Below are 12,205 nucleotides of genomic sequence, written 5' to 3' on the forward strand. Positions count from 1 at the left end.
TACCTCTGCTGCCCTCCTGGTTTATGACTCTTACTTCGGCCTGGATTCTGACTCTGCTTCTGCCTAACGATTCTGTACCTCTGCGACTCTCCTGGTTTATAACTCTGGCTTCGGCCTGGAATCTGACTCTGCTACTGTCTACTGTTTTTGTACCGTTGCTGCCTGACTGGTATAAATCCAGATCCCTGTATAGGGGTAAAGGGTATCAGTGTTTCTCGGGGTGCTGTCTGGCTGCAGTCCAGACCGCAGGCAGACGTCACACCTTCTTACAGGGATGTTGCATCTTGTCCCTCCCTACAAGAAGCCACTGGAGCCTTGGGACCTTAATTTGGTCCTAGCCCCCTTCAAACCTATGCAGGGCACATCACTTACCCTTCTTTCTTCAAAGGTTGCCTTTCTTGTGGCAATCACATCCATCAGGCGGGTCTCAAAATTGGCGGCCTTGTCTTGCAAGCCTCCATTTCTAATTTTCCACCTGGACAATGTGGTGTTGAGGACAACTCTGTTCTTCTTACTTAAGATCATCTCTTCTTTCCATCTGAATGAGGATATAGTTTTACCCTCGTTCTGTCCAGCGCCGGCCCATCGTACTGAGAAAGCTCTCCACATTTTGGGTTTGGCGAGGGCACTCAGGAAATCCATTTCCCGAATGGCGTCTTTCCACAAATCAGATTCCCTCTTTGTGCTTCCTGAGAGACACGGAAAGGGTCTGCCTGCTTCTAAAGCTACAATAGCCAGATGGATCCGCTCTGCAATCCACGAAGCTTACCGTGTCAGAGGTCAGCCTATCCCTGCGGGTATTAAAGCACACTCCACTCGGTCAGTGGGGGCTTCCTGGACCATTCGGAATCACGCATCGGTTCAGCAAGTCTCTAAGGCTATGACTTGGTCCAGCCTACACACGTTTGTTAAGCGTTACAACATTCATTCTCAAGCTTCTGCAGACGAATCCTGCAATCGGCAGTATCACATCTGTAGGCCAGACTTATTTAATCGGTACACGAGGTTTCAGCTGTTGTGCTGTTTCCCACCCAGGGACTGCTTTAGGACCTCCCATGGTCCTGTGTCCCCCAATGAGGCGAAGGAGAAACAGGGATTTTTGTGTGTACTCACCGTAAAATCCTTTTCTCCGAGCCACTCATTGGGGGTCACAGCACCCACCCTGTTAGCCTGTTGGCTTGTGGTTGTTCTTTGGTTTTTATATATTGCGGTTTTTTTTTTGTTTGCTTTGGCACTGAACTGGTTCAGGATAGAGCCAGCAGAGGGTGTATACTGTGGAGGAGTTCATTTCTCTGTATATTTGCTTAGTATGCTGCTGCCACTAGGAGGACAACACCCATGGTCCTGTGTCCCCCAATGAGTGGCTCGGAGAAAAAGATTTTACTGTGAGTACACACAAAAATCCCTGTATATGCATCAGAATTCATTGGCTATTGGGGCCAGTTTTTTTTTTTTTTTTTTCCCTTAAATGTATGTATTTGGAGTTAAAAACAGTTTTGCATTTGAGCTTTATTAAATAGTTTGCACCCTTTTAGCTTTTAATGGATCCTTGTGTCCATAGATATTCTACTGCAAAGTATTGTCGGTGGTCATAAATCAGTAGAGAGGAGCTCCGCAAAAGACAGAAAAGCGTTACAAATGCCCCATCAGATCATCATGGTGGGCTCACTGATGGATTCTCAGTTAACCTCTGCAGTCAGCAATAGACAGTGCAGCACAGGGGCAAAAGAATGCAAACCATGCAAAATCTTTAATGAAACCCAATTGCAAAAAATTATTATTAGCCACATAAAACATGCGGCCTAAATACCTTAATATAAACATGCAGGGATTGCTTTTTTTATGGTTTTTTTTTTTTTTTTTTCCCCCCATTGTTGTCACCAGTTAATCTTCTGTACAGATTCTAATACTAAATAGACAATAAAGATGTATGAATCCTCTTGATGAGCGTGTTTACATGCTGACTTTTTTTGGTCTTCTTTAATTTTCTTTTATTAGTAGATTAGTTAATTCACGGTTGTTGTTTATTTTTTTTTTTTATTCCCAGCGATATCCACGGTGCTCAAAGTCCTAGGGGTGCAGGAAACATTCCTCTTCAAGACCAGCACTTAGCACTTGCCATTTTATTAGAGCTCGCTGTACAGAGGGGCACTCTAAGGTCAGTCTGGATTTTAGAAAAGATATACTTTTCTTTCTAAGTCTACATAGAAATATGAATGACTATCCCTTGTCCTGCACAGTAACAGCCTGTTAACCTCTAGAGGTGTTGTCTTCTTTGCGGATCTTTAGGGTGACTTCCCAGTTACTTTTCATTAATCACTTTGCGCACCTTGACGTCACTAAAAGTTACATTCAAGGTGTTCATGTAAGCGGCACTGTCAATCACCAGTGAGGGAGGCGGGGCATGCAAGGCCATTGGGCAGAACTGTGGGTGGGGCATGCAAAGCCATTGGGCAGAATGGTGGGTGGGGCATGCAAAACAATTGGTGAAATGGTACACTGAGCTGTGGGGCGGCATGGTGGCTTAGTGGATAGCACTGCAGCCTTGCAGCGCTGGGGTCCTGGGTTCAAATCCCACTAAGGACAACATCTGCAAGGAGTATATTCTCCCCGTGTTTGCGTGGGTTTCCTCCCACATTCCAAAGACTTACTGATAGGGAATATAGATTGTGAGCCCCATTAGGGACAGTGATGATAATGTGTGCAAACTGTAAAGCGCTGCGGAATGTTAGCGCTATATAAAAATAAAGATTATTATTAAAGATTTTAGCCACGCCATAGTTCTCCAACCACCCTAATTAGCATATTAGATTATTTTTTTATTGGGAATGTATCCCCTACAAGGCTATGTGCTACTGACAAATCCTCTTTAACAACTGGCCCAGTTTTGTTAATTTTCACCTTTTTGCTGTATCCTATATGTTTGACGGCAGAGATATATTTGAGAAGCTTTTCTATTAAAGTGTGTAACGTGCATTTTTTGTGTCCCCCAGCCAAATGTTATCTGCTGTTATGCTGCTACTTCAACTCTGGGACAATGGAACAAGGGAAACTGACAATGAGAGGTCGGCCCAGGGGACCAGTGCACCTCTCCTCCCTCTACTCCATCGCTTCCAGAGTATATTGTGCAATAAAGATGTTCATAACCTGGAAAAAGAGATTCAGGTATGTCTTAAACATATTTTCCAATGAAAGCTTATTGCTTGGATATGCCATAATTGTTTAAAATTTTTTTAAAGGATGAAGGTGTGACCTCTGGCTATCCCGACCATGGGGAAGGATTATTCATGTTTTCATGCATATATTTTTTTTTTTCTCTAGGTGCCTTCATGTCCTTTAGGCCCAAATGAAAACTTTTTGCGGTATCTGATATTGCCTCAGGACAATGAGCTAGCTATTGATTTAAGGCAAACTGCTGTTGTTATTATGGCACATTTGGACAGATTGGCAGCGCCGTGTATGCCTCCCCAGTGCAGCTCACCAACCTCACATAAGGTATGCTGGTCTCCCGCACCATTCCTCTGTTCCTTTATCCATGAAAGGGGTAAGTTAAGTCTGGAAGGTATCACTTATTTATGTGATCACTATCTGATTGCTGGTGGTCCACCCGCTGGGTGCCCGACTCTGATCCTGAGAACTGGTGCACTGAAGAACCCCGTGTTACTGGAGAGCTAGTTGATCTTGCGCACTGCTGCTCCATTCATTCTTGTGGGAGTGCTGAAGATCAGCAATGCTCCCCCATCTCCGGCGGTCCCATGTAAGAATGAATGGAGCAGCACTGTGCTCCATCCAAGAGCCCCAGTTCTTGGGATCGATGTCGCTCTCGTTGGTCGAACTCTCAACGATCTGGAAGATAACCATTAACCATTGGGTAGGGGCTAATTTCCAAACTGTGAGCAAACCCCTTTAATGTATGCATGCATGTAATACCGCTATTCATCTGACACTTGCAGACTGTTTGTTTTTAGCTCTGCACACAAGTGTTAATAAATTCTGGTGAGAGCAGTGTCTTGTTCCTGTTGGCCTTGGAGCCAAGGTCTACTTTAGCTAATATGGGACATGGACTGCAGACCTGTCGCCCTGATCAGCTGATTTGTGACTGGGCTTTCCCACAAGAATCCTCTTTCCTATGACTTACAGATCCTAGAGGGCACATGTATTATAAGTAAGCATTTATAAAAGGGTGATCTTTTTATAGTAGAGCATGCCGGACTAAATATAAGCTGAACGGTCCAAGTATATTTTTATATTAAGCTGATACTGTATACAAAGTGTAAATAAGAGGATGAGGTGCTTTTTTGGGAATAACCTTTTAAGCAGAAGAGAGCTTTTTCATTCCCTCTCAATAGTATAGGGGAATACTGTAACTTGCTGATCCTGGGGGTTCTGGCTACCGGGACCTTCATCTCTCCGTAGATCGGAGTTGTGCAGCATAGTCTGGAATGGAGCTGACACGGGGATGCTTAGTCACTACTCCATTCATTGTCTGTAGGAGTGTTGAAGAAAGCCGAACGCTGCATTCATTCTATAGCTGTCCCATTCATGAATGGAGTAGATCCATTCCTTACAGGGCTACAGCAGAGCCTCTGGGTCCCCTGGAGCACCCATCTCTGTATCGCTGGGGTTCTCTTCAGTTAAATTCCAAGTGATCTTCATGTTTTTACCTACTCCTAGTCAGTTGGGGTCCATGTTTCTTCTTTATATGGAAAACCTTTTGGTTTGTTCACACTGCTTCTTAATGGTTCTAGTAGGCTGCAAATGGAATTGCCTGGTGTCTGTACACTTGATCATAGACTTTTTAGAATAATTATACACGTTATCATAGCAGTCTTCCCTCTTTGTTTCTTAGGGCTCCTTACAGGAGGTAATCAGCTGGGGTCTTCTGGGTTGGAAGTATTATGCAAATGTGAATGGCCCTATACAATGTGAAGCTCTTGCCACTCTCGGTGTTACACAAATTGCCTGTGCGGAGAAGTGTTTTTTGATACTTTCCAGGAACGGCAAAGTTTACACCCAAACTTACAACAACAACACACTGGTGAGTGGAAGGTGTTAAGTAATCATTTGTGTCTGTGGATTTTTATTGCTACAGTTAGAGAGGTGTAGAAAAGTATATGTCTGAGACCAGAGAACATGGTAATTGGTATATCATACTTTTTTTTTTATTTTTTGGAGGGGAGTGGGGGGGGGGGGGGGCGGGATAGTAGATGTCTAAGCGTGTTGCTTGTTTGGCCAAGAGCTATCTTTCCTAAGTTTCATATGCATGAATACTCGGCCAGTCACTGAGGTGTCTTAAAATCTGGAATGGACGAAAAGTTTCTGCCATACATATTACCAAGCCTGATATAGGGGGAGAATAAAATCATCTTGCATATGGGCATTGTAGAGGAGTGACCCTCTTCCCCTGGCTCCTTTCTGGTGGACTTAAGCAGTCCATGTATTACATGGATGGCTACACATCTGAGTGCCCTTCGATTATTTAATATTACATTTATCTTACTGCAGCCACTAGTGTGGAAATAAGAGCCCTCACATAGCCTCTCTGTATGCAGCATGAGCCCCCACATGGCCTGCCTATATGCCGCATGAGCCCCCCCATATAGCCTCCCTATATGCAGCATGAGCCCCTACATAGCCTCACTATATGCAGTATGAGCTCCCACATAGCCTCCCTAATATGCAGCATTAGCCCTCACATAGCCTTCCTGTATGCAGCATGAGCCCCCACATAGCCTCCCGGTATGCAGCATGAGCCCCTCACATAGCCTCCCTGTATGCAGCATGAGCCCCCTCATAGCCTCCCGGTATGCAGCATGAGCCCCCACATAGCCTCCCGGTATGCAGCATGAGCCCCCTACATAGCCTCCCTGTATGCAGCATGAGCCCTCACATAGCCTTCCTGTATGCAGCATGAGCCCCCACATAGCCTCCCTAATATGCAGCATGAGCCCCCACATAGCCTCCCTGTATGCAGCATGAGCCCCCACATAGCCTCCCTGTATGCAGCATGAGCCCCCACATAGCCTCCCTAACATGCAGCATGAGCCCTCACATAGCCTCCCTGTATGCAGCATGAGCCCCCACATAGCCTCCCTGTATGCAGCATGAGCCCCCTACATAGCCTCCCTGTATGCAGCATGAGCCCCCTACATAGCCTCCCTGTATGCAGCATGAGCCCCCTACATAGCCTCCCGGTATGCAGCATGAGCCCCCTACATAGCCTCCCGGTATGCAGCATGAGCCCCCTACATAGCCTCCCGGTATGCAGCATGAGCCCCCTACATAGCCTCCCGGTATGCAGCATGAGCCCCCTACATAGCCTCCCGGTATGCAGCATGAGCCCCCTACATAGCCTCCCGGTATGCAGCATGAGCCCCCTACATAGCCTCCCGGTATGCACATGCAAACATTGAATACACATTCAAAAAAGCTACATCCTCACCTCGCTTCTGTTCCTCTGGCACTTTGCTCCTGTCTCCAGTGCACCACTCTCCACAGTGCAAAGTTGATGTGTCAAAATGATGTCATTGCGTATGCTGTATTGCATTCGCATTGGTGGAAGAAAGATCCGGCTGCTCCATTCTCCACCAAATTATTCACTATTTGAATCCCAAGTATGCAGATACTGGTGTCGGGGGAGGGCACTGTGCGGTCATGGGCCACGGTTTCAGCCATTTGGCTGTCTCTGTCCTGGAACAGCCAGAGGGCCGAATGTGGCCCACGGGCCGCACTCTGTTCAGGTCTGCACTAGGTGATCAGCTGAATACCCCTTTCCCCCCTCCCCAGCCTTTTTATACTGTTAGCTTGTGTTTTTATCTTCCACAGGGACCACAGCTTGTTCAAGGCCTTTCCACCCGAAATATTGTGAAGATTGCAGCACACTCGGACGGTCAGCATTATCTGGCCTTATCTGTGACTGGAGAACTATATTCATGGGGCTGTGGAGATGGTGGAAGACTGGGTCATGGAGACACTGTGTACGTCTTTTCTTTTCGTTTGTTTTTAATGCGGATAATAGATTGCTGCCTGTGTCTGTTCCGGTTTTATGAAAATCACCATGACGCTCATTTTTTCCCTAGTTCTATAGAAGAGCCTAAGCTTATTTCTGCCCTGTGTGGAAAGCAGTCTGGGAAACAGATCGTTTACGTTGCGTGTGGCAGCACTTACAGCGCAGCGATTACTAATGATGGCGAGCTGTACACTTGGGGCCGAGGAAACTATGGAAGACTGGGGCATGGTGTGTACTGCATTTTATATAGACAAATATATGCAAAACCCTAAGAAAACTATTTCCTTGAATAACATTGTATAGCGATTGCCTTGTCCACTGTACACTGCAACGTTCAGGAACCCCACTAGTGGCTGCATCATAAGTGCATCTTTAAATATAGTACATTTGGGGTAGTCGATAGAAAAGAAATTCAATCATGGTCCCCATCGAGCTGCAAACCCATATTAATTAATGAGGTTAATATGATATTTGTGTAATTCGTCTTTTAGGCTCCAGCGAAGACCAGACAGTTCCTATGTTGGTAACCGGACTGAAAGGACTTAAAGTAGTGGATGTTTCTTGTGGAAGTGGAGATGCTCAGACTCTGGCAGTGACTGAAAATGGTGAGCTGTTTTGTCCTATATCTGTACCTGAGATGGAGTATTTAAAGGGTTTGTCCACTACTTTATAACAGTGGCTTAATGGAAATCGGCTGGTGCAATCACGTTCTGTCCAAACTAGAAGAGCCACAACTCCTTCATATATTTAATAGGTTTCCTTCTTATGCCAAAATAATTGCATCGTATGAGATGGGACTTCGTACATGTGTTTGGATGGAGAGGCTGCTGGGAGACATGGATTGGAGTTGTGATTTACCATCTGTGCTGTCTCTAACGTGTTGCTGATCTGCTGGCATGGGGAATAATCTGATTACAGATTAATAATGACATACACTTCTGGACTAGCTGGTACCAACGGTTATTTCGCAGAGGTGTAACTTTTCTTTCTTTCTTTTTGAAGGTCAAGTCTGGTCTTGGGGCGATGGGGATTATGGAAAGCTAGGTAGAGGAGGCAGTGATGGTTGTAAAACTCCCAAGTTGATTGAGAAACTTCAAGACCTAGACATAATAAAAGTTCGCTGTGGCAGTCAGTTTTCCATTGCTATCACCAAAGATGGACAGGTATATTCCTGGGGTAAAGGAGACAATCAGAGGCTTGGGCATGGGACAGAGGAACATGTCCGATATCCCAAAGTACTTGATGGATTGCAAGGTGAGTGATTGCTAATATTGTAATAATCATAAATAACACATTAGTCATGTGAGGATTCCAGCACTATAAATCCAGACATAATAGTCACAAAATACACATAAATGTCAGTCCTAAGGCAGGCCCTATTGACTTAGACTGACGAGCAAAAGGGTAACAATGCTTTGAACTTTTGACTTTCAGGCTCCACATCTCACCATTCACTACTGCTTTGATGGTGGGTCTACCATCATTTTATCTTGGCTCTCTCATACATAAATTTGACTTGCAACTATTTAGCATATGCTTAGTTATGCAGATTCTTACATAGTAACATAGTAATTAAGGTTGAAGGGAGACTTTAAGTCCATCTAGTTCAACCCATATCCTGTGCTAACCTGCCATAACATGTTGATCCAGAGGAAGGCAAAAAAACACCATGTGGCAAACAGTAAGCTTCACATTGGGGAAAAAAAATTCCTTCCTGACTCCACATACGGCAATCAGACTAGCTCCCTGGATCAACGCAATATTAAGGAAACTAGTGTATATACCCTGTAATATTATACTTTTCAAGAAAGGCATCCAGTCCCTTCTTAAATTTTAGTAGGGAATCGCTCATTACAACATCATATGGCAGAGAGTTCCATAGTCTCACTGCTCTTACAGTAAAGAATCCGCGTCTGTATGCTTAAACCTTCTTTCCTCCAGACGTAGAGGGTGCCCCCTTGTTCCCGTCACAGGTCTAAGAGTAAAAAGATCATTAGAAAGGTCTTTGTATTGTCCCCGCATATATTTATACATTGTAATAAGATCACCCCTAAGCCTTCGATTTTCCAAACTAAATAACCCCAAGTATAATAACCTGTCTTGGTATTGCAGACCTCCTAGTTCCCTAATAACCTTGGTCGCTCTTCTCTGCACCCGCTCCAGTTCAGCTATGTCTTTCTTATACACCGGAGACCAGAACTGTACACAGTATTCTAAGTGTGGTCGCACTAGTGACTTATATAGAGGCAAAATTATGTTTTCCTCATGAGCATCTATGCCTCTTTTAATGCATCCCATTATTTTATTTGCCTTTGCAGCAGCTGCCTGACACTGGCCACTAAATGTGAGTTTGTCGTCTACCCATACACCCAGGTCTTTTTCAGTGACCGTTTTGCCTAGTGTTTTACAATTAAGCACATAATTATACATCTTATTCGTTTTACCCAAGTGCATGACCTTACATTTATCCCCATTAAAGCTCATTTGCCATTTATCAGCCCAAGCTTCTAGTTTACATAAATCCTCCTGTAATATAAAATTGTCCTCCTCTGTATTGATTACCCTGCAGAGTTTAGTGTCATCTGCAAATATTGAAATTCTACTCTCTATGCCCCCTACAAGGTCATTAATAAATGTTAAAAAGAAGCGGGCCCAAAACTGACCCCTGTGGTACCCCACTGCTAACCGTGACCCAGTCCGAGTGTGCTCCATTAATAACCACCCTTTGTTTCCTATCCCTGAGCCAGCTCTTAACCCACCTACACATATTTTCCCCTATCCCCACTGTTCTCATTTTATGTATCAACCTTTTGTGTGGCACCGTATCAAAAGCTTTTGAAAAGTCCATGTACACCACATCCACTGCATTCCCTTGGTCCAGTCCGGAACTTCCCTCTTCATAAAAGCTTATCAGATTAGTCTGATAGGAGCGGTCCCTTGTAAACCCATGTTGATATTGGGTCATGAGGTTATTCTTCTCCAGATACTCCAGTATAGTATCTCTTAGAAAACCCTCTAGGATTTTACCCACAGTTGAGGTTAAACTTACTGGCCTATAATTTCCAAGTTCAGTTTTTGTCCCCTTTTTGAATATTGGCACCACATTTGCAATACGCCAGTCCTGTGGTACAGACCCTGTTATTATGGAATCTTTAAAGATTTAAAATAATGGTCTATCTATGACTGTGCTTAATTCCTGCAGTACTCGGGGGTGTATCCCATCCGGGCCCGGGGATTTGTCAATTTTAGATGCCGCCGTACTTCCTGCTGGGTTAAGCAGGTGACATTTAATGGAGAATTTTTATCCCTGATCATGTTATCCGTCATGGGATTTTCTTGTGTAAATACTGTTGAAAAAAAGTAATTTAGCATATTGGCTTTTTCCTCATCCACCATTTCACCCAGACTATTTTTAAGGGTCATGTCATGTCACTGCATTGTTACTGTTTTTCTCCTGGTAGTAGAAAAATCTTTTTTTTTTTTTCCCTGTATGCTACAAAACACAACCTGTTCCATGACAGTTGGAAGAATATTTAAGTTCGTCAATTCATTCAAAAGCAGAGGGGTGAACTTCCAGGCAAAATATCAGTCAAAAAGTCTATCAGTTCTGGCGTGAGAAACGCTGCAGAGGAGGTGGCTCGTATGCTTCATAATGGCGAGATCCTGCAAGCACTGTGTGAAGCGCATTGCACAAGTCTGGAATGGTGGCCTGAAAAAAGGTGAAGAAACCTAGACTTGAATATCGTCATAAGAAGCATCGGCTTAAGTTTTGAAAAAAAGTATGAAAAGTGGACTGTAGAAAAGTGGAAATTGGTGATTTGGAGGAATGAGAAGGAAGTCAAAAGACTAGGCTTTGATGGGTGCAAATGAGTCTGGAAGAAACAAGGGAAAGAGGAGCTAATGGATTGAGAATTGTCAAGTTTGGTGGAGAAAGCCTGATGATATGGGGTTGTTTCACAGCCAAAGCCATTGGATGCTTGACTTGACTAGGATCGATGGTAGTCTCAATCCTGAGCTATATGTTAGTATCCTACAAGGCGAGTTAGGGCCCCGTTACACGTATCAATGTCACAGTGATCCCACCATCCGACGTGAATGGGATTGCTGGGACAGTTAGCCGATCGATGGCGAGCTGACACATAGACATCCCCTCCAGCGATCAGGACCAGCGAGCATGCTGGTTTCCAATGTAAACAGCGGGTATCTAAGAGCCGCGCGGCTCTTAGATACCCGCTTGTTGTGAATTCGCTTTCTGGCTTACCTCTGGTTGCTAGTGAAGGTAGTGGAACTGGTTATATTGACAGAGGGGTCGCGAGTTCTCTTTCCGGGCTCCCTCTGGTGGTTACTGGAAGTAATGGAGCTGATCTAATTAACAGAGGCCTGCCACCTGATAATGAGGAGGATGACTAGAGATCTGGAGTTTCTGACTGGATTTAAGACAGCCGACTCCCTCTATCCCTGCTGGTGATTTTTTCCTGCCTCCTGAGGTCTTAGTTTCCAGCTCAGTCCCTGCATGCTCAGCTAAGTGTTCTTTTGCTATTGTTCACATTTGATCTGGTTTTGTCTATTTCAGTTTTGTGTATTCAACCAGCTCCGGCTGGGGCTGTGCTGAATTTCCATCCTTATGTTACTGCTTGTGCCAGTTTGTTTTTGTTCCTTATTAGATTGGCCTCTTTTTGCTCTTTCAGAATATACCAGAGTGCTGATATAGTGGGCGAAGTCTAATGACTTCAATATTTTTCAATCAGACATGTTGGGCATTTTTTTTGCAGGGTTTTTTGCGTGATTGCAGACCGTCTTTCCTTTCCTGTCCTGTCTAGTTAGTGTGGGCCCCATCATTTGCTCAGTCTATTTTCCTATCTGCGTTTGTGTTTTCATCTTGTCTCACCGACAATATATGTTTGGGGGCTATCCCTTTGGTGTCTGCGCTGGGGCAGTTTAGATTTTCCCCTTTCTTGCTTTAGGCTTATTTAGTTCTACGGCTGTGTCGAGGCATCTAGGATCATCGTAGGCACGCTCCACGGCTACTGCTAGTTGTGTGGATAGGATCAGGGGTCTGCAATCCGCTTAGTTACCAACGTCTCTGGTTTTCTGTGGCTTAGCTTGGTCTTGCTTTCCTCCTCAGTGACCCAATCATAACACCCGCTGTTTACATTGGAAACCAGCTCCCAGCGTCGCTGATCGCTGGTCTCGCTG

At 44.6% G+C, this 12,205-nt stretch overlaps 1 protein-coding gene across 9 annotated transcripts in view; it reads left to right on the forward strand.

Moving 5' to 3' along the window:
* Positions 1-12,205, forward strand: part of HERC2 (HECT and RLD domain containing E3 ubiquitin protein ligase 2) — a 364,746-nt gene that overhangs the window by 107,106 nt on the left and 245,435 nt on the right. For all 9 annotated transcript variants that reach the window (XM_073541474.1, XM_073541475.1, XM_073541476.1 and 6 more), the window contains 8 exons: positions 2,048-2,158; positions 2,994-3,165; positions 3,322-3,495; positions 4,850-5,038; positions 6,826-6,977; positions 7,080-7,237; positions 7,501-7,614; positions 8,012-8,263. In XM_073541474.1, the coding sequence (XP_073397575.1) occupies positions 2,048-2,158; positions 2,994-3,165; positions 3,322-3,495; positions 4,850-5,038; positions 6,826-6,977; positions 7,080-7,237; positions 7,501-7,614; positions 8,012-8,263 (1,322 nt within the window). The remainder of the gene's footprint in view (positions 1-2,047; positions 2,159-2,993; positions 3,166-3,321; positions 3,496-4,849; positions 5,039-6,825; positions 6,978-7,079; positions 7,238-7,500; positions 7,615-8,011; positions 8,264-12,205) is intronic.

The sequence above is a fragment of the Dendrobates tinctorius genome, unplaced genomic scaffold (genome assembly GCF_039654945.1).
Source record: "Dendrobates tinctorius isolate UK_male_01 unplaced genomic scaffold, ASM3965494v1 ptg000121l, whole genome shotgun sequence".
Taxonomy (NCBI): domain Eukaryota; kingdom Metazoa; phylum Chordata; class Amphibia; order Anura; family Dendrobatidae; genus Dendrobates; species Dendrobates tinctorius.